Genomic DNA, 21747 nt, shown 5'->3' with positions numbered 1-21747 from the left:
ACCTTTCGCAGAATTCATCTGATGGCTGTCAAACCCTCCAAAGGTCTCTGCTCTCCGCGGCAAGGACACAGGGCCGACAGTGCAGTCTTGCTCGGCTGGGCTGCCGGCGGCTGGCCCCAGGGCGCCTCCGAGGCTTCCGCTCACTAAGCCCTGCAGGATCTCCACTGGAAAAAGGAAACAGGCCAAACTGACACCTCTTTCAAGGAGGGGGAAGAAAAAAAAAATCTGGCTCTTCCAGTCAACCTAATCAGCAAAGGGCTCAAAGTGGCCTGTGGAAGTCCCTTCCTTGCTCAGAGGGCAGGGTCAGCTCAGGCCATAGATCTGAGCTGGATCCTACTGAAAACTCAGCCTGGACCATTGACCACTGAATCAATTCTGACTTCCAGCAACCTTCTAAGACAGAATTCAGAACTGTTTCGTAGGGTTTCTGAGACTGTTAAGTCTTTATGAGTGCAGAGAGCCTCCTTTTTCTCCTGTAGGGCAGCTGGTGGGCTTGAACCACAGATGATGTGGTTAGCAGTTTGCTGTTTCAACACAGTGCTCTACCAGAGTGCCTTTCACACACACGAGGCCTGGGACCCTGCCGGGGCTCTTGGGTGAGCAGTAAACTGCTGACTACAAGTGTGTTGTTTTAAAGTCAAGGTTACCCTGTGGGACAGAGATGAGGATGTCTGCTCCTGGGGACTGGTGGCCTGGGAAAGCCTACATCGGCTCTCTGGGCACTGCAGCGACTCAATGGGTTCCATTAGGCCTGGGAACACTGTAATGTGAGGGGCTTCAGGAAGGCAAACCCTTCAAAATGTGTTGGAAATAGTGGAATTTCCCCATGCACTTTCTGAAGTCCGCTCCCAACACAGGGCAGGCAGAGTGGTTTCCTGGAGAGAGCCCAAAGGCATTCCTGACTGGGGAGTGCAGTGCACTAATGGAGGGCAGTCACAGCAGCTGGCAGGGCTCCCGCACCCTGCCATGGTGAGGGGTCGGAGGACCCGGCATAGCCTCAGCTACTGGGCTCTCGAGTGTGTCTAAGAATGGCTTTTTCTCTGGGGTAGTAGGGCCCCACAAAAAGTACTGGGAGTGACAAAACCCAGCAGGGCAGGACAAGAGGACTGAAAGAAAACAGAGGGCCCAGGTGGTATAAGGAAGAGAAGGCGAGGCAGGAAATCTTCAGAAGCACTTTCCAGAAATCTAATCCCCTAAGGCCATGTGGGGCACATACAGAGGTCAAATCCCACAGGAGAAATGGCCTCTGGGTCCCACACTAATATGAAGGACGTGGGCAAGGACAACAAGAGCAATGCTCTACCAATCAACCCAAACTGTGGGAACCCACTGGCTTCAGGGAGAAGCTTACATGGAGAAGAATGGGAGGGTTCAGCTATCAATTAAAACTCCGAAAAGATATGCCAAAAACATAAGTTGTAACCATAGTATCTACAAATAGTCAATTAAAGTATTAACTCACACCCAGACAAATGACTACCATAAGAGTCACAAGGCCTGTCCCTGGTGAAGTGGCACAGGGTACATGCTGGAGCTTTGGGAGCTGGCGGCCACGTCTATTTCCTGAGTTAGTTACCGGTGGCATTGCTCACTCGATAACAATGTGCTATGTGATATACTTGCTTTGTATAGCTTTCTGGTGATTTCTTATTTACAACAAAAAAGTGAACCTGGTAGATAACATTAGCATGTAAAGCACTTGGAGAAGACTGCACGCAGTCATGCTGAATGGGAATTACCCTCATTGATTGCACTTCTCATTAAAGGGCCTCCTTTGAGAGCCTCCTCGGTGCTGGAGCGGAAGAGGACCCTGGGGCTGTGGGCTGGGGAGCAATCCTCAGGCAGCGGTGTGCTGCACTCCGTCATGTCCCGGAAAATCAGCTCCTTCTCTTCCAGCAAGTGTAGGATCTGTTGGTCCTTCTGTTGAAGTTGTTCTGCGGGACAGATGGAGAAAAGGGTTCTTGTGATTTTGTTGAGTTTATCATTAGGTGAACAGGTGATCAGGAGCCCGGGTGGCTTAATGGGCTAGGGCTGAGCTGGTAGCCTGAAGGCCTTAAAGATGAGGCCGTCGACTCGCATAAAGATTTAGTCTTGGGAACCCACAGGGGCAGTCCTACCCTGATCCCATAGGGTCACTCAGAGTTGGAATTCACTCTCTGCAAGGCAGGGTTGAGTTTGGGTTTTGAATACGTGATCGCCACCTTGTGGCAATTTATGGACAGGACCATTCCGTTTCTATCAACTTCTGGACTATCTCATGTCTTTCTAGGCAGACACCAGCAGTTCTGAGAGAACCACACATTTTCTGATCAGCCTGCACTTTGTTTCCATCTCCTTCGACCAAACCAGTTGCTACGGAGTCATTTCCAACTCACAGAGACCGCCACGTGCTGGAGAAGCGCCGTCTCTCCTGGGCCACTGACCCTTCAGTGCTGTGTCTCCAGGCCTTTCTCCCTAGGAATCCCTGGGTGGACACTCATGACGAACTCTGGTTAACAGCCGAGCACTTAACCTACGTGTGTGTCACCATGCTCTCCTTTACCCTCTCCATCCAGTTCTTTCTCTGCCCTCTGTCCCTCCTCCTACTCCTCTGTAGCGGCTCTGGCCACCATCCAGTGAGGCCTCTCATTTGCCTTTTCTCAGCACGGATGGGTTTCCTCCCCAACTCGGGGGCCCTTGTGGGCTTCTCTTGTCTTCAGCAGCACATTACACACCCGCCACCTGCAATGATGGACCTGGGGGCCCTGCGGGGTTCCACTGTGGGTTTTCCTTATTTCCCAGAGTTCCCTCCGGGGAATCGCCACCTCTTCCCCATGCTGACCACTCACAAAGCCTCATCGCAAACCCTGCCTTACTGGCTGTTTGGGGAGCCCTCTGTCTCCACAGGATGCCTGACTGGCCCGTCGCAGCATGTCAGAAACCAACCTTCCCTCCCTTCTTGCCCGACCATCTCTTCTCCTCAGCCAACCACATCTCTTCCTGGGCCAACCACACCCGCTCACACAGGCTGCCCTGCACCTGGGAGAGGCCGTGTCCCTCCCTCTGCCCGACACCTACACCCACAGCACGCATACCCAGTCCCTCCGGACCCACTTCTCTGGGAACCTACTCCCAAGGCCTTCCATCGGTTCCTTCCATTTCCCGAGGCTGGCCCGGCCCTTTCACACCATTCTCCCAATTCCCATCAGCACACATTAAGGCGTTCTTTTTTTAAAAGGAAATCCATCATTTTCCTTGAGAAGCTCTCTTGCCTTCACATCATGTAGTACCCAATGTCTCATACCTTTTCTCCCACCCTGACCAGGCGCACTAATGGTTTCTGCTCTAGTTGCTCGCAGGGAGACTAATCCACCAGGCAGAGTCTGTGAGCTGCACACGCTCCATCTGCGCTATGCCGTAAAACTACTCGGGGCAGACATACATGCATGTATGTCTTTCTCACTGGAATACGAGCTTCCCGTGGGTCATTCATGCTACTGCCATCGAGTCCATTAAGACTCATAGGGACCCCATGGAACTGCTCCCGGAGGAGCAATCTTGAGGGCAGTATAAAGCCGCACCTTTTTCTCAGGGAGGTGGATTTGAACTGCTGACCTTATGGTTCACACGCAGCTAGGATGTAGCCGGCAACAACAACCTGCCCCAGGGTAAGGGCTCTGTTTTAGGAATCCTTGCATCCCTAGAACCAAGCGGTACGCCTGCCCAGGTGCTCAGTGATGCTACCAGAAGGAAGCTTGCACCTCAGTCAATACAAAGTAATAGCCCTGGACTCACTCTGCTCATCGTGCCCCCTCCCTGGCAGAAACAGAACTAAAAACAACAAAAAACACATCACTGCACATCTTGGAGGACTAACTAAACTCCCTCAATGCTAAGTTCATGCGACTTTGAGCCTTATGTTTTCCCAAAGGGGAGAGTTTACTCCCATCAGAGCACCCAACACTAGCCATCAAAGAGGGACGAGCACCCGGGCAGCTGTTGAAAAGACAGGGTAGGAATTCCAGCTCTGCCACCGATGACACACGTGGCCTCTGTGCCCCTCAGACTGTTAACTGGGGGTGGATGGGGGTGGGATGTCGAAGAGACATAACCAATAAATAACAGTATGCCTCCCTTGTGAGGTTGGGAATGCATGGACGTCAGGGGGGCCGTGGACAGAGCCAAGGACTGGCAGGAGGGTTCAAACAGATTAACCGGAGCCTACTTTCCCCCAAAGACTTTTCTCTACCTGCCGCCTGCATCTTCGAGAAGAACGTAAATCTTGCTAATTCTTCTGTGACACAAACGAAGACCACGTGGCAAGGGCGTATGGCCTCATCTATCAGACACACCCGTACAGCCGTGTTCCTGGAGCCCAGCGTGCACTGACTTGGTTTCACTTCTGCTCAAAGCATTCCACGTGGGCCCCGTTTCCAGCCCCTGCTGGGACAGCTCTGACACCCAGGAGCCGCCCGCAGCCCGGGGACCACCTCAGTCTGCCGCAGCTGCAGCAGACACTGCACAGGCCGGTGCCACACAGCACGGCCCCTGGCTTACCTTTTAATTCCCGGGCTTTCATGTCCAACAGTTTCTTTTCTTCCTCATTCTCACTCGGGATCCCTTCGTCTTCATCCCGGTTCCTAAAACACCCAAAAAAGACAAAGCAAGGCACTCCTGAGATATACCGATGCCTGTCCATTGCCCAGACCATGATGGCGCCTGGCGGCTGCTCCACTTACAACGTGTTTATCGTGTCCTGGATGCTGTGGATCCAGCTGTTGCGCTCCTCCTTGGAGCTGGCATGGACTTCCACCATCTCGGGGTCTTTCATGCCCATGCTGATCAGGAACAAGCCCTTCTCCTCGTGCGCCACTTCCCTGACGATCAGCTTCTTCAAAGAGATCACTGTGGATTTCTGGTCCTGGAAAAGCGGGAGGGGTTGAGTACCAGAAACAGCGTAGTAATATTCTACCTCGTCAGGGCAACTGTGCCTGTAAGACAAAGATCCTACTGTAGTTTTAAAAGCATCTGCTTTAACAAACGATGGCAGCTTGCAGGGAGGGGGAGGGGGCGAGGGCAAGATGCCCTATTATTTAATGACAGTTTAATTACACTGGAAGATTTCCAAATGATCAACCACGACCGAGAAGGTTCTGGTCAGGTGTGCAGGTGAACAGGATTTATGGAGCCTGACACGGTAGAAGGACCCCGGGGCAGGTTTCTCTCTAGAAGAAAGTTCCCCATGTCCAAGGCACTGAAAGGGTGGCACTGCAGGAACCAGAACAGGGTCACTGGGGAGTAGAAGCAGAAACCTGTGAGGGTCTATGACAAACTACACAGGGATATTTGTCTTACGTCAGTTAATTTAGATGATGTGGGATAGGGGTAGGGGGTTAACAGGGAGTAGGGTAGTCTAGTGTTTACACCCAGTACTTACCTGTTGTTAATACGATTAGTTACAAACAGAACTGAATGACAATTCTGCTTACCAATGAGGCAAAGACATATTTCTGGTCTTTTTCTTGCAGGAACACCAAGATGTCAGTGAGCAGAACTGCTTGAACCTCTGGAACATGAAACAGGATGGAGAAAGAGAATGGTTAAGCATAGTCAGAAAGGTCTACATCAGAGACTTACCCGGCAATACACTCCCACTAGGGCAAATCCTGGGATTACCCTCTTCCACAGAAACAGCTCTAAAGGCCTGCAGGATCCAGACCTGGTCATGACGTTTTTAAAGGCATTTGAAAACGGGACTTCTCACTGAAGCTTTGTTTGGGAAACGCCGAAGTACAGTGAACCCTCGCCACTTCGCGCTTCGACTTCCGCGGCTTCACTCTATCGCGGTTTTTGCGTAACAGCGCATGCTCTGTCATTACTGCCACCGATTGGCTCATACTGTACATGCTTGATGCCATAAATAATATAATAAATAATAAATGATAATTGTAACGTCCAAAATGTTTTACTGTATTTTCCCTTTTTCGTTTAATAAATTGGGTAATACGAGTGTAATGGTGACTAAAGGGTGTTTTTTCATGTCCTCTATGCTCTAACTACGAAAACATTTGATTTACAAATAAGGAATCCTACTTCGCCGAATTTCATTTATCATGGTAGGGTCTAGAACCGATTAACCGCATAAACGAGGGTTCACTGTAATCCGTTTGGAAAGGTATGTCCCGTAGGGCAATACTCTTAGCAATAAAACCTGCAAGCTGGACCCCAACAGATGTGATGTCACAAATCCTCCACGAAACACACGGGCCAGCCACTTCTCCATGTCTGACTCCATGCGCGGGGTGGGCCTGGGACAAGCGAGCAGGAAAGCTGCCCAAAGGGGAGCCGCCCATGTCTCTGCGCCGATGGAAAGGCCGACTTCTCCTGCTCTCTTCCCAGGAGAGCAGGGCCAGCGCACACCAAGGCCCCCCCCTTTTTCACGCTGGGTATGATGGCTTTTTCCCTAGCTCCCACACCTGCCGGTCAACTCCGTCTCCCTGCACCAGAGAAGACTGTATGTCTCAGCTAATTGTTCCGTGACATAAGGTAAAACAACGTGACAAGGGCCCAAGGACACCCATGCTGCGACAGGGGCCTCCACACCGCGCCACCTAGCCGGACAGCAAAGAGCCTTCAACTCTTCTCAAATCCAGTCACATCTCTAGTCAGATCCATGAATCAAAAAGAATCCCATAACCCACCATGGCCAATTTTCCAGGAGCCTGGGAATGGCATTTTCCACATTCCCTTGAGGACAAAGCTTTTCACTTCGAGCTGACGCGTGAGCCCTCCGTATCCTTGCCTGGAGAGGGGCGCCTACCCCTCCCTGGGCAAGCCTGCTCCTTGGTGGTCTGGCTCCTCCTGGCCTCTCCTCCAGCCTTTGCCCTTTCCGTGAAATTCACGGCAAAACTAACAAGGGAACAGAAGCGTGGGTGTCCAGTGCCGGTGGAGGGCTAGCTTTCGGTCAAGACCACAGGAATTTCCCTCATATTGCCACTAGCTGTGTTTTGAATGTTTACTTTTAAATGATTCAGTTGGCTGCCAAAAAAATAATAATTTATTCCCCCCGCGACACAGACCCTTCAGTTTCTATGCTCCGTATCAGTGGATCCGAGAAAACCAATCCCACCCCTTCGGCGGGCACCCAGTACAGAGCAGGCTGTTCTTGGCAGGAGTTCACTGGGGGTGAAAAAGACTAAACACCACTCCTCTCTCCAGTGGAGGCATTTGAAGCAGAAGACCTATCATCCTGCCATCGGCGGGGCCACAGCTTTCCTCCAACAGCTGGAATCGATTAGGTTTTATCGGGGGAGGGGAGGGGGATGAATGTACCACGCAGAGGGAAGAATACAGTGCTGGCTCCAGGCAGAGGCAGCTCAAGGAAACTCAAGCTCTTAAAGAGAGAGCTGGTATTTTGGGGACAGCCAACCTGCCTCCAAGACAGACCAAGTGGCAGTGTGGGCAGAGCCCTGAACTAGGGTTCTTAGGACGTCCTGGAGCAGAGCTAAGAGGAAGGGGCCTCAGGGACTGTTTAGTCTGAGACCAAGCCGCAGGGTGGCAGGAAGGGATTCCCCTACTTTCTGAAATGGACCTGCCCTTCCGCTTCATGGCCACTCCTGCAGTTCAGAACCCCCTGGGTGGCGCTAACAGGTAAGCAGGCTGCTGCTCACCGGGGCGGCCGGGGTCTGAGTGTACCAGAAGCGCCTCGGAGAAGCCCTTCTTCCTGCACTCGCAGAAGTTACCTGCCCTTGGACTACACATATTTTCAATTCCTCCCGGTCTAAGATCCCTCACCGTGACCCACTCTCTGTTCTGTGCCATCAGAGCTAAACCCACCCAGAAGCAACTCAGAGCCCCCTGGAGCACTGGGTCTGTTCTGCAACGGAGGGAGCAGTCACCAGGAGCGTCGGAATGAACTGACACCCCCCCACTGCCCAGCTGTGAGGGTCTTCCTCTGCAGTGTGCACTCCAGGGCCGTCTGGCCTACACAGGGCTCCAGGCTTCTTCCCCCTCCCTCTCTCTGCTCTCGGAGACTGCCGCCGTCTGTCTGTCCCTCCCTGCACCTGCACGGCCCAGGCCCTTTAGAGCCCAAGCTTCAGGCCCGGCTTCCCCATGACCTGGAACGCTCTCTCCCTTCATGCCCAGCAGCCTCCTCTTCATCCTTGAAGACATCTGAAAGGCCACCACCTTTGAGGTCTCTAGAAAATTCCCAGGCAGCTGCCTATTCCTCACCCCTCCTCCTGGTACTCATTGTCCACGTCATAACACATACAATGACCTATTGTCGTGTGCCCCAGAATCAATTCTGAGCCAGGGTAACCCTTACAAGCTGCTTTATTCTGATACCAATGCTATTTTTACTCTCACAGAGCCAGCTGCTGTGGCGCTGATGCAGACTGAAGGCGACTGCATGCATGTCATGCCCGAGAGGAACTGTGAGCCAGGGGGTTTTCAGAGACTGATTTCCGCAGAAGCAGTGTCAGGTCTTTCTGCCAAGGCACCTAGGGGTGAACTCCAACTCCCAACCTTTTCGTTAGGGACTCCCTTTCACCTCAGTCTGTGAGCTGTGAAATGGGTTGTTTCCCTCTTTAAAACTGCACCCAAATGTGCTACCCACTTCTGCTAGGGGAAAGGATGGGCTTTAAAAGCTTGTATTTTCATATTAATGCCATCCTTTGTTTGTTTTGTTCACACGCATTTCCCTATTCTCAAGGGCACCGTCTTCTTGTGCTTTGTGTGTCTCTGGGGGCTACTGAGTGCAGTCCGGCCATGATTCCTGCAATATTGCTGCTCCCGTGTGGTTGCTGGATGTGGGTCTGCAGGAAGAACTTGGGGTGGGGCAGGGGCTCCTACCTCACACCCGTGGGCCTCGCCTGCCTTCCTCGGGAAAACACTGAGCGGCGCCATGCACGAGCCTTACCTTTCAGCCTTCCTGCTGAACTCTTTAGAAACACGCTCCCATCCCGCACAAGCTTCTTCCGTTTCAAATCCTCCTTGGCAAACATCTGACCGCTCTTCATCCTCATGATCGACTTGCTGTCCGTCTTCGTGTAAATTTCATGGAGACGCACTTTCTTTTCATAACTTGCCACCCTGCTGTCGACAGCTCCAATCACGCCCTTCACCAGGCTCAAGGACCGGGCTACATCCTCCTGCTCTGCCTCATTGTCTAGAGGGAAAGAAGACGTCTGAGCTGCAGGGGCAGAGGGGTATCATGCCCTCTCACTCCCTCCTCACATTGCCCTGAGGTCGTGCCAGTGTAGCAGAGGTCTTGCTGCCTCTGCCATCACTTCAATTCTAAAGACACTTGGGAGTTTTCTTTTCTTTTTTTTTATAATTGTCTTACTAGGGGCTCATACAGCTCTTATCACAATCCATACATACATCAATGGTGTAAATCACATTTGTATATTCATTGCCCTCATCATTCTCAAAACATTTCTCTCCACTTAAGCCCCTGGCATCAGTTCGTCATTTTTCCCCTCCCTCCCCGCTCCCCCCTCCCTCATGAACCCTTGATAATTTATAAGTTATTATTTTGTCATATCTTGCCTTGTCTGACGTCTCCCTTCACCCACTTTTCTGTTGTCCGTCCCCCAGGGAGGAGGTCACATGTAGATCCTTGTAATCGGTTCCCCCTTTCCAAACCCCCCTCCCTCCACCCTCCCAGTGTCACCACTCACACTACTGGTCCTGAAGGGATCATCTGCCCTGGATTCCCTGTGTTTCCAGTTTCTATCTGTACCTGTGTACATCCTCTGGTCTAGCCAGATTTGTAAGGTAGAACTGGGATCATGATAGTGGGGGAGAGGAGGAAGCATTTAGAAACTAGAGGAAAAGTTGTATGTTTCATCGTTGCTACATCGCACCCTGACTGGGGAGTTTTCAATGATCAGAAAACATGCAATTCCATGCTGTGGTCTAAGACAGAAGGAACCAGGCAATTTTGGGGATGGAAAGAACTAGAGAAAGGAACAACACGCGTTTCAATGGCTACTGCAAGTATAGTTGCTCACGTTATTGAACTCATCCTTGGTCCCTTCTCCTGCTATCACATACGCTATGCCTAGTATTAGAACACTTTCAATTTTCACTGAGAACAGTGACTGAAAGATGAAATTCACGGTTCCTTGGGGACCTGCTAGAGCATGGACATGCCCCTCCCCAGGGGGTCTCATGAACTACTGGACACACAGGAACAGTCCCATGGCCTGGGAGACTGAGCCACCAGGGAGACTCACCTTTGGTGTACTGTAATATTCTTTGGAATAAAACTGGGTACTTAGTGATGCGCTGGGTTACAAGCAGTATGCACTCTGGAATTCCAAGCCTCCTTACTACAGAGCTGCTCATCTTCTTCTAAAAGGGGCAGAATGAGAGTCAGGAGCTACGCCGGGTGAAGGCTCCACCAACTAGAAGGACACATGCAGGGATGGCCACATGCCACCGAGTACCTTGACGAAGGCCTGGAAACGCTTGTCCTTGGTGTACAGGTCTTTGAAGTAGTTTACAGACTGGTTGTGCTGCCCGCAGAACTTGCCGTAGGTCTTCACTAAGCGCTCTGCATTCTCACCGGAAAACTGCCGAGGAAGGAGAATCAAAGTCACGCTCAAACCCAAAGGGCTCGAGTCTATTGCCATTTCGTGAAAGGCATCCGGTCCACCTGAAAAAGCCTAACAGCCCCGACGTGGCAGCAGACCCAGGTGGCCATCAACCAATGAATGAATGTGATAAGCCGATTTCAGGGAATTGTTTTGAAGTAAAAGAATAAACTATGAATGAGTAGTATAACATAGATGAACTCAGAAAACGAGCTTAAGTGAAAGGACTCAGTAACTCTAGGCCACGTATTATAGGACTTCATTGACGTGGACTGGACTGTCCGGAACAGGCCAATTCATAGACACGAAAAGTAAGTTAGTGGGCAATGAGGAGGAGAAACGAGAGGGATACCCAGTTTCTTTTGGGGGTGATGAAAGTGTTCATGTATGTCTTTTAATTAATTCATTTAAAAGCTCCAGCTCACTCGTTACCCTGGCTCTGTTACACTACTGAGCTCAGCCCAGCAGTCCCAACAAGATAACTGCATGGCCCTTACAATATGTCCAAGTGTGTGCAAGCTCAATGGTTTCTTTGAAGACGTGTTCACTTTGGGGAAGAAAATCAATGTGTTTGTGCTTATGGTCCATGACACAAAAGCATCAATTTCCACGGTGGTAAAGCTCTCTGGAGTTTTACCAACAATTGACTTTATAAAAAACTCTGATGGGGGGGGGGGCCGAGGGTAGCCTTTCCTTTCCCCATTTATCAATGGAGAAAGCAAGGCGACTTTAAGGAGCCTGGCTACATCATCCATCAAGTGCTCTGCAGGCACAGGCACATGGAACTAAGACACCGGTAATATCTGAATCCCACCATTGAACATCTTCTAAAGGGATTTGCACAGAACCAAGAAGCTACAGGTGGCGATCCAAGTCCAGGGAAGGTGAGGTAGATACCTGTGCAGGTGGGAGGGCAGTGGAGAGGCAGAGAGGAGAAAAACCACAATGTGTGAGAGAGGGGGTGGTTGGGGGAGGGAAGATCCCCGCTAATAGGCTTGACCACACTCACTGCTGAGCTGAGCCCGCCTGTCCTGGCAGATGCTTGTGTGAAAACAACGGCCACACTGCCATTGCATATGTTTGATAGCACACCTGATTGTACTCCAGGAAGGCGAGCTCCACGAGACAGAGGTTAATGCCAGGTGTACCCTGTAGTTCTTATCTTGCCTTTAGTATGTGCATAGCAGATATCTGAATACAATCATGAGTGCGATGAGAGAATTAGACAAAGTTCTAATCCTCAAGTACTGAAGCAGAGATTTGCTGGAGAAAAAGATCTACCTGATAAGGTATCTTGCCTTAACTTTTATTAAAGAATGCACTGAGAAGTTATTAAAACTTTCAGACAAAAACACTTTAGGGGACAGGACTGAAACCATACTTCATATGAACTAGCAACCATACTACATGAGGGAGTCTCATAACATTTACAGAAAAACTCTAGTAATTTTGAATTCCGCTGTTCAGTGAGCTTCTGGAAACCCCTCGGTGTATGAAGTACTGCACAGACATCTTTTGCTTGTTTTCCTGTGAACAAGTTGGCTTGAGACCGTGTTTCCCAAAGTCGGCAGTGCCGTCCTCCTGGCAGGCCCGGGAATGCAGACACCTACACTGTATTCTGGACGATGGGCTAGAGAACAAATGTTTTTCATTGTCAGCAGGGCGCTGAGTAATTTTTCTGAAAATAAGGCGTTGGGCCACATAAGTCTGCCCATGTTTTAGACAAATGAGATCTTTTGAAGTGTTCCACACATTTTCTGATTTCTCATATTATCTTACTTTAAACTACGTTGTTCCTGATCAAGGTATAGTCTCTGAGGACGAAAAGCTATCTTCTGTTAGCGAGCCACCATGTGCTACATACTCTAAGCATATGCTCTTTTGAACTTTTTAAAATAGCACAGGGAAGACAACTTACTGGCCTCATTTTATAGGAAAGGAAACCGAGTCTCAGAGAGACTAAATCAACTTGATGAGACTCCACTGCACCCGAGAAGGGCCGAGACCCTTGCCACTGCTCACCTGGTTGACAAGCACGTCACCCATTTTCCTGATGAGAAAGTTCTTCTCACTTTTATCCACCAGAGACTCCTTCTTCCGCTCCAGGATCCTCTGGAAGAACTGGCTGTGGATGCTGATCAGCTCGTCCAGGCAGGGGAACAGCTTCTCCACCATCTGCTGCTCGAAGAGCAGGTCGGTCATCATGCCCCGGCTGTACACGTCGCTCATGATCTTGAGTGTGCGGATGTGGTGGAACTCTGTCTGCATCAGCTCTGTGGGGGAGGACAAAGCTCAGGCTCAGGAGCCTTCTCCTGCAGCACCCCCTGCGGCAGTCTTACTACGGCCTTGTACAGTCCCGTGTCAGCTTGGGGCCTGGGCCCCAACAGTGTCCTCGCCTCATTCCTCTAGCTTTCCCTTGACTCAGCATTGCTTTCAGATGACAAGCACGTTGGAGGAGCCCTGGTGACACAGTGGACGAGGCACTGGGCTACCAAACTGAAGGAGGGTAGCTTTGAGCCCACTGCAGACGGGGAGGCAGTCTGCTCCCCTACAGACTTACAGCCTGGGAGACCCTATCTGCGGAGCAGCTGTCCGCTGTCCCTCAGGATCACAATGAGTCAGAGTCCACTCCCTGGGAATGGGTTTGCCTTTAGTTGGAGCGGACTCTATGAATCGCCAAAGGCGCCTTCCATGGATTCAGCCCCTCTCACATTTTACGGCAGCCCTAGAACATGAATGTGTTTGGATGAGCTACTAGTACCGCTGAGGCACTGAGCTACACTTTCATAAGCAATCTCTTTCTAGGACTGTTGCATAAACCAACATGAATACAATAGTCGGCTTAATGAAAGGATGCAAGGCAGAAAAGGACACAAGCCAGCATCTCTATCCCAGTTTTAAAAGAAAATTTACTTGAAATTTCAGGTGTCCACAGCCCATCACACCACCAGGTAGAACGCTGGAAGTAGCGAATCAAACGCCCGCAGTGCTGAGCGAATGGTGGAGTCTTACCATAAATCACTTCTTGCCGTTTGATCGCATCCTTCTTTTGCTGTTTCAGGAATTTGCCGTCCACAATGCAACTCCAGGACTCTGCTTCCAGCTGTTTGGAGTCAACTTCAAAGTCTCCCATGAGCTGTCCCTCGTTCATGTCTGTACCTACTCCTCAAAATGCCACAAAGCAAGATCAGAATCGTGGAACTGCGACTCTTAAAAAGCCCAGGCTGGATTTTCCTCAGGGTACGAGGGGTATGTATTTACAGAGACACATCCGCACGGACACGGGGGCATGGATGGAGCCTGATATCCTGATAATCGAAAAGAAACTACCTCCTGCTTGCGAGTCAAGGGCTCTCTATTCGAGACTCTGGTTAAGAGTGAGGAACATCTGTCAAACAACACTGATTAAGATGTGAGTCCTATGGGAATTGGAAGAGCCCTGGTCTGTTTGGCATTTAGGTAAGCAGACTTGCAGATGTGCTAGAAAACGTGCCCACAGACCGACGGGAAGAAGAGCACCCTACTAGAGAGCATCCCACACCACCTTCAGGGCACCGCGACCTGACAAACAGGCATAGTGGGTCAGTCAGTCGTTAGAAACCATTTAGTGCTTTACAGACCACCTAGGCAGGACGAAGGCGGCCATCAGGATACCCTGGACACACGCAGGGTGGCTGGTGGCACATACAGAGTCTAGAGATGCACCCGCAAGACACTGGCCTGGCCTTCCTCTTACCCTCATCGGTCAGTGACTCTGTCGACTCGTTGACCTTGCTGATTTTATTGAGTGAGTCTGTTGAATGCGACAGGAATTTCCAAGTGTTTGCCATGCTCTCATCGTTGCCAACTCTAGAGACAAAGAGAAGCAGATGCCATCAAATACCTTCTGGGGGCCCCGGTTTGCTTGCTTAGGCGAGTACCCGACAGACTGGCTATCATAGCTGCAATGACTGAAGACACAATACACACAATGTCATTTACACATGTTGGAAATATTAACTAACCATCACTTCAACCCCAAGTTTTATGAGCCTCAGCATTTTTTTTAACAGTAGGTACCAAGAACACCTCTTCCACCCTCCCCTCAAACTATGTACACAGTATATAAGAAATCTCTGTTTGAAATTCATTGCCTAACCACTAGATACTTTCTTTTACCGTTCTCCAAGTAACTACACACTGAGCACTTATAAGAAACTGTATGCCTTAAATTTTCTCAACCCTAACTCACCAGCTTGCTTAGTCAGTACCCAATAAATGTCTGTTGCATTACACAAAAACAAGCAACAGTAGTGCAAACCTTGATAACACTACAAACTTTGAAAAGAGGGTCTGTGCAAGTAATGAAAATACAAAGACAAAACAAAATATAAATACTTGAAACTTTTTTTTTTAAGTCAGCATCAGGGCTAGGAAATAAAAAGGGGAGATTTTGTACCCTTTAAACTAAAGAATTTCCATCCAACCCAGGTTCAGAGAGACATAAGAATTGGTTTTGAAGCTTCTATTTGAAGTGACTAATGCATTTGATGGCAAGCAGAGTTTTGTCCCAAACAGCCGGCAGCCTCATCCTCACCACCTGCTGACAGCCCAGGCCGCAATCACCAGTGCGCGGCACTGGCACAATGCAGGACCCACTGCTGGCTACGCGATTCCGACCCTTGGTGGCCCTATAGAACAGAGCCTACAGAACTGCCTGAAAGGTTGTAAATCTTTATGGAAGCAGACTGTCGCTTCTTTCTCATGGGGGTGGCTGGTGGGCTACCCTTGTTGCCTTCTCAGTTGGCAGCCAAGTGCTTCAACCATCGTGTCACCTGAGCTCCTTAACGATGTCGTAGAGGAATAGGTAACACACCCAGTGAGAATGAGTGGTGGGAAACTGACCATGGTAATTGCCACCTTGTTCCCCTGCATGGCAGTGATTTTGAGATGCAAGAATGGAAAACTGGTTAAAAAAGGCTCCTCTGAACGATAGTGAGCCAGATGCCCGAGACCCTTAGTGCTTCCAGCTAAGCTTCATAGCTATATCTTTTTATGACTCCCACTTTTTATTTTGATTGAAAAATAATCTTTGTAGACCTTGGGTTCTTGGAAAGTGGACTAACAAAAATGGCGGCTGTGACAGTGTCCTCAGGGTGCACCCCCATTCCGAATGGCCGATGATGCACTAACCAATTGCTTCACTTCACAAAGAAGGATCCTGTTGCCAAATGCCCTGATGATTACAACTGAGTTACCTGTAAATCCCCACTTACCCAGCGATATTCTGTATGGAGACACTTTTGGAAAGTGTGACACTCTGCTGGGACCGCCTGTTGGCAAACATGGGTGCGGTGGTGGCTTCGTCAGCCAGGAGGACTGCTGAGCGAGGGCGCTCCTTGGGCTGGGAGGCTGCAGAAGGAGAGAGGGCACCAGTTGTAGCTTCACCCATCAATGCCTATGAGCAGCCCAGGGCTTCAGAAGGCATGCCCCTGGATCTAAACTCCCGGTGTCAACAGTCACGGGGGGCGGGGGGCAATGTGGCAATACCGATTTGAAATGATAAATGCATCTACCCTCTGATCCAAGAGTTCCATTTTCAAGGGATGCTTATGCGCCAAGATATACTTATATGATGTGCAAAAGGAGACACCTTCACAGTGATTCTAATGAAACTTTGAAAAAGCTAAAGATCTGAAATGACACGAGAGAGTATTAAAAGTCAACAAGCTATGGTGCCACGTACAGCCTACACAGCTGATCAGAAACCAGACGGGCGAGGAAGAGCTCCATGTACTTACACAGAAAGGTCTACAGTTACAGTCCACCCCCTTCAACCCCCCACAGACAACCAGCCATTGAGTGGGTCCGGCTCATGGCTACCCTAGACAGAGCTCCTGAGGTGATGGCCCTCTCGCTGGCAGCGGTGGTGCAGGAAGAACAGGGACCGTGGTGGTGGGTTCGAGCCTCTTGGTGAGCAGTCAACACTCACCCAACTGTGCCACCAAGGCTCCTCCCAAGGGTGTAGAAGTGCATCCCAGGCCTTCCTTCTTTCACAGCGCGGTGGTGGTAAATTACACAATTAGTATTTACTTTAGTTGTATACAAGGAGCCCTGGTGGCAGTGAGGGTAAGTGTGGGCTGCTAACTGCAAGCTTGATGGTTCGAACCCTATGCAGGGTGTTTCCAGGAGTCGGAATCAACTTGATAGTTTTGGATTTGGTATTAGTTGCCTGAAAAAGCTCTGGAAGGATATATGAGAAACTAAGAGTAAGTCTGGAGCAACACTAGACAATGGAGACAAAGAACCACATGAAAGTGCTGTAGATTTTAGAAATTACAAGGCAAATGTTTTGTTACAGGTACCTTTCTAAGAATTAAAAAAAAATCAAATTACAAATAAACCAATATTCAAAGAGCTGAGATAGAGGAAGCCTGTGTTCTTTCGGATCACCTACAGCAGAAACATCTGACAGCTTGTCAGACAGCACATCACCGACAGGAGTGGGTGGCAGCCTGGCAAAGACCCTTGCCTTCTACATGCACAAAGTGGTAATAACAGGACTTAACACGTCTAAGGAGTCCCTGGGCGGTACAACTGGTTAAAAGCTTGGCCCCTGACCAAAAGATTGGTGGTTTGAATCTACCTGGGGTTGTCTCAGAAGGCTTGGTGATTTAGTCCTGAAAAATAAGCCCCTGAAATCCACATGGACTGGTCATGAGTCAGAATCAATTCAATGGCAATTGGCTTGGTTTTCTAGTATGTTTAAAAGGAATTCACACCTTTCTGTGGGAGTGGAGTGGGAGAGCCATTTGCAGAGCTATCTACAAGTAATTCATTAGCTATCACTCTACATCCAAGAGCAGTGGTTCTCAACCAGAGTGAGGCTGCATCCCCAGAATTTCTGAGACTCTAGGTCTGCACTTAAAAAGTCGTACTTCTGTCTAGTCCAGGGACCAGACGTTGAAAACACTGTTTTAGGGAAACTCTTCTATAGCTTCTCAAGAAGTCAACTATAAAGACATCTGGTCCTGTCTTACATATTCAGACTGATACTTGGAAGTTAATTAGATGTCTGTTTGAGGAGAAGCTGATAATTAACATGTGGCACAGGCAGCTGAAGGAAGAACCACAGCGCGGGCTTACACCATCATATCATAATATGCACAAACCTCAAAACGGCACTGAGCGAAGATAATAAGAAACAGAACAGAATGCATCAGCACAGTTATGTCATGATTTAATTAAAATTCAACACACAAAACCCCCAAGGGTGCTGCCATCAAGTCAGTTCCAACTCACACACAGCAACTCTACAGGGCGAAGGGGAATTTCTCCTTCGGGTTCTGACATGAAATCTTTCAGGCAGAAGCCAGTCTCAACCTTTCTCCCAAGGAGTAGCAGGTGGATCTGATCCGCTGACCATGTGGCTAGCAGCCCAGAGCGGACCCAATAGCAACACCTGGGCTCCCTTCAGAGATATACCTATGTCAATTAGAAGAACAGATAGGCCAAGGAGAGGCAAGGGCTAAGACAGGAGATGGAGACTAGAATATTAAGAAATATTAAACCCGGAAAGACTGGTGAAGATAGCTTAAAACATGGGGGAGTGCAGTTTACTCAGTCCTGTGTCCCTTTTAGGTCACTGAAAGAAAAAAGAGAACAGTTTCTATATCTTTGTAGTCCGAAAAGAAATTTAACAAAGAAGATCTCACTCGATCACTCAACTGTGAGACACTGAAGACAAAGCGCGGTCATTGTCAACCCACTGATGAGGAAATGGAAATGGCCCGGGGAAATACTTGGCACTAAGGGCATTACTGGCTTTCAACTACGAAGGCACCATTCCGGGAATCTTCAACGTAAGCCTGACAGTAGCTGTCAGCCAATGAATGTGCGGTACAGAGAGCAGCCCCAGCCTTGTCAGACGTACGACAAAACAGACATTCCGTTCTGATGAAGACCACTATGACTACGTAAGAGTTTTGTAGTCCAGAACCAGAAGAACTAAGAGGGAACCGTGAGGGGAGGGTGAGCTACTTACACTTGTTCCTCATGATGACTGTGGGCAGCGAGGACGTGTCGTGTGCCTGAAGGCTCCCTTTGGGCTGCTGAGGGAAGAAGAAAAACAAAACGTGAAGCCCGCATTTAACACTGTGCTCAGCTTCAAGATTAGAATAAGGAGAGTTAGTACAGGCCCCTTCTCTGGGTTCATCTACTTCCCTCTGCTGCTCTGTTCCTATGTATCCCCAGCAACCTATGGTGAGCCAGGCTCCCCAACAGGCTCAGAGTGGTGAGGGTGCGGACACGGTTTCTCCTGCTTAAAGTGGTCTTCCCAGCATCAGGAGCCCGGTAGTCTTCTCTGTCAAGGCTAAGGGTCCCTCCGCAGTGAAGCCTTCTCTCCACCCGTGGCGCCCCTGAGGATCCTGAGCCTCCTTGCTTAGGCTGTGATCTCATTACAGTCAATGTCAGCTGTGCGCCTGCCCCGCTGGAGGGCTGCATCCTGAAAATAGTGTCTGTGCTCCTTCATTCTTCCTCTGGTGACTCAGGTTTCTAGGGTGCGAATCCTTAGGTGAAACGCTGATTTACTCTTTGTTCTACCATGTAACAGAACTCGTAGGCTTAGGCAATGAAAGAGGGAAACGACTCTAATGGAAGCATGGAGTGCTCCGTGACAGGAGCGGCTGCAGCTGGATGGCTGTGCTTCTACAGAATCCCGCACATTCACCATGGCAGCACACCAACGCACCAGAGACAACACATGTAGAGGCCTGCGGGGCTAGGAGAGCAACACCAGTGACTAAAGCAAGTTGGGCCAAGAGGGGGGCAATCTGGAACCTGCGGGACCGTGTAAAGGAGGCAGCAGCCACTCGGCCCTCGCCGCCCACCCTGATGGCATTTAGGCGCTCACAGGGCAGACACCCTCTCAGGGCTTAGGGCAGCTTGACGAATCTGATGTCTGCCTTCGGGGTGCTTGCCAAGTGTAACGCTTACATTCTAGTGGGAAAACGACCCAAACGAGTAGACATAATACATAAACAGACATTTAAAAATATCGACTCTCAGGTTTTAAGTCCTATGGAAAAAATGGAGAGGCAGAATAAGGGAATGCCCAGTAGCTGCAGGGTTGTGAGATCTTCCAATCTCTTAGGAGAAATTAAAATCCAAATTGATATGTAGTATGATTTTTAAGTGACTGTATTAATTCAAATTACATACTAAATGAGCCAAAGTATCTGTCCTTGGGTGGAAAATGGCTCAGGGTACTTACATATGCCATCTCTACCCTAGATCCATATCAGCAGCATCTGGAAACTTCTAGAAATACAAATTCTAGGACCCCACCCCAGACCTGTGGGATCTGGTGTCCTACAAGCTGTCTTCTAACAAGCGTTCCAGGCGGGGCAGGTGCCTGCTCTAGTCTGAAGCCTCCGCACTAGTCCGTGTGCTTGGTTATTGAAGGAGAAGCTCGCAATGTGCCGAGCACCTGGACAGCACCCGTCTGACCAGGAACAAAAGGTACTTATATGCAATCTGAACACTGGAAACCACAAGGTCACTTAACCCAGACTCGTTTTAAGGGCCACGCAGAACCACCTGATAAGCCGTGCCTAAGACACAGCTCAGAGCAGGTCACACCACACAAGTGATTCTTTGATTCTAGTACCTGTGTCCAGAGTCATGAACACAGACTGGTAGGGAAAAGTGCTACCAGACAGATGGTCTAACCCTAACCCTACCTACTGCCCATCCAGCGCCCGTGGCCCTGACTTGCAGCTGCTTCCCTCGGGGTCTTGAACTAAGATGCCGTGTCTGTGAGCGGTACAGCAGTATGCACCCACAAAGAAGAGGAAGCCCCTTTAACGGGCACAGAAGTACCCAAAGCACACACACAAGATGTGTGTTCAACGTGTACAAGTTCAGGAAGTGTTTTCTTTCCTGAAAGTTTTAAATTCTCGAGTGTGTCAGGAAGCCAATTCTCACTTTAGAGAAAAATTATTTTTTTAGTTATTTTGGCTGCAAAATATCTCAAGTAAAAGAGCTACCACACAGCTCAGCTCTCCCTACTCCTGAGGACTTTCAGCCTCCTTTTAGGTCAAAATGTCTTACCTTCATTTTGACCTTTGCACAGGAGGCCAGACTTTCTCTACAGCCTTTGTGGACAAAAGCCCCGCAATCTGAAAAGAAAGCAGAGTCCAAGGTCAGCTCCAGGAAGCAAACAGGTGGTGGGACCCGACCCTCCAGGGCTGCCCTGGAACGACCCCATGGGATGGCACCCATGTGTCACAATGTGACTCTCATGACAGGCCTCTGCTGAGAAGTGGGCCCACGATGCCACTTCAGAGCAGAGAACAGGAGCAGATGTGATTTCTGATGAACAAAACCTAGAAGTCGGGAACTTCTAAGGCAGGAAGTGGAAAGGCTACCCAAACTAAGTGTCTGTCATCCTCAGGAAGTCTAAGTCACAAACACATAAATACGTACACAGGCTTCCTAACACGCTGTAACACCTGCAGGACTGTACCCAAGGCTGAGTGTGAATCTGAAAACCCACCCACTACTGTCCTTCTACAGAGCATTTTGCAACCCTCCCCAGGTCGAGGGTCACAGAGGAAGGCCAGCAGAACCATCCCAAAGTGTGGAAGAGCTCCCGAAAGACAAAGCAGACCACAGCTTTGCTTCTTTAAGTCTCACTCTCCAGTTATGTAAAAGCCCGGTCCTCTGGGCCTCACGCAGGACACCGTCAGCTCTTGCTGCTGCTAGGAAGTCACAGGACGTAACAGTGCCAGGAGGCCAGAAGTGACGTCGAAACAAATCAAAAGTTGTCTGGGGAAACTCGGCACAGAGAGGCTTCTCGTGGGAAAAAAAAGTCTTTGGAAATTAGCAGCAGATACCACTCACGAGGCAATTCTTCACCCCGATTTAGGAAATGCCACAGGCGCCGTCAATGTCAAATCACTCATTCTGAGAAGATGCTCTTTTCGGCTGCACACCTGGATTTGGAGGAGCCTAACAGCGCCCCCCCTCCCCCGAAGTTGCTAATCCAGGATCCAACTGGTTCCGAGGTACCGTCCACATCGTACAACCACATTGCATTACGGTTACTCCAAGGTTTTCTCTTCCATCAAGCACTCCTGAAGTCAGAGCCCATGTGGTACGTTGCCAACTCTTCACTAAGTCTCTGTAG

At 49.6% G+C, this 21747-nt stretch overlaps 1 protein-coding gene across 12 annotated transcripts in view; it reads right to left on the bottom strand.

The window, feature by feature from the left end:
* Positions 1-21747, bottom strand: part of AKAP13 (A-kinase anchoring protein 13) — a 312203-nt gene that overhangs the window by 15704 nt on the left and 274752 nt on the right. For 10 of the 12 annotated variants that reach the window (XR_006680703.1, XM_045296492.1, XM_045296498.1 and 7 more), the window contains 14 exons: positions 20670-20737; positions 18604-18670; positions 15836-15971; positions 14317-14429; positions 13593-13745; positions 12603-12853; positions 10434-10559; positions 10221-10338; positions 8900-9148; positions 5469-5545; positions 4719-4900; positions 4537-4619; positions 1740-1934; positions 3-164 (listed from right to left, as the gene is read on the bottom strand). Coding sequence is in view for 11 of the 12 variants with exons in the window: in XM_045296492.1 (XP_045152427.1) it covers positions 3-164; positions 1740-1934; positions 4537-4619; positions 4719-4900; positions 5469-5545; positions 8900-9148; positions 10221-10338; positions 10434-10559; positions 12603-12853; positions 13593-13745; positions 14317-14429; positions 15836-15971; positions 18604-18670; positions 20670-20737 (1980 nt within the window). In the remaining variant the exon portion in view is untranslated. The remainder of the gene's footprint in view (positions 1-2; positions 165-1739; positions 1935-4536; positions 4620-4718; positions 4901-5468; positions 5546-8899; positions 9149-10220; positions 10339-10433; positions 10560-12602; positions 12854-13592; positions 13746-14316; positions 14430-15835; positions 15972-18603; positions 18671-20669; positions 20738-21747) is intronic. The other 2 variants (XM_045296493.1, XM_045296494.1) reach the window with 2 other exon arrangements.

The sequence above is a fragment of the Echinops telfairi genome, unplaced genomic scaffold (genome assembly GCF_000313985.2).
Source record: "Echinops telfairi isolate 266 unplaced genomic scaffold, ASM31398v2 ScPeMD7_7409;HRSCAF=8447, whole genome shotgun sequence".
Classification (NCBI taxonomy): Eukaryota; Metazoa; Chordata; class Mammalia; order Afrosoricida; family Tenrecidae; genus Echinops; species Echinops telfairi.
This window is presented reverse-complemented; position numbering and strand designations above follow the sequence as displayed.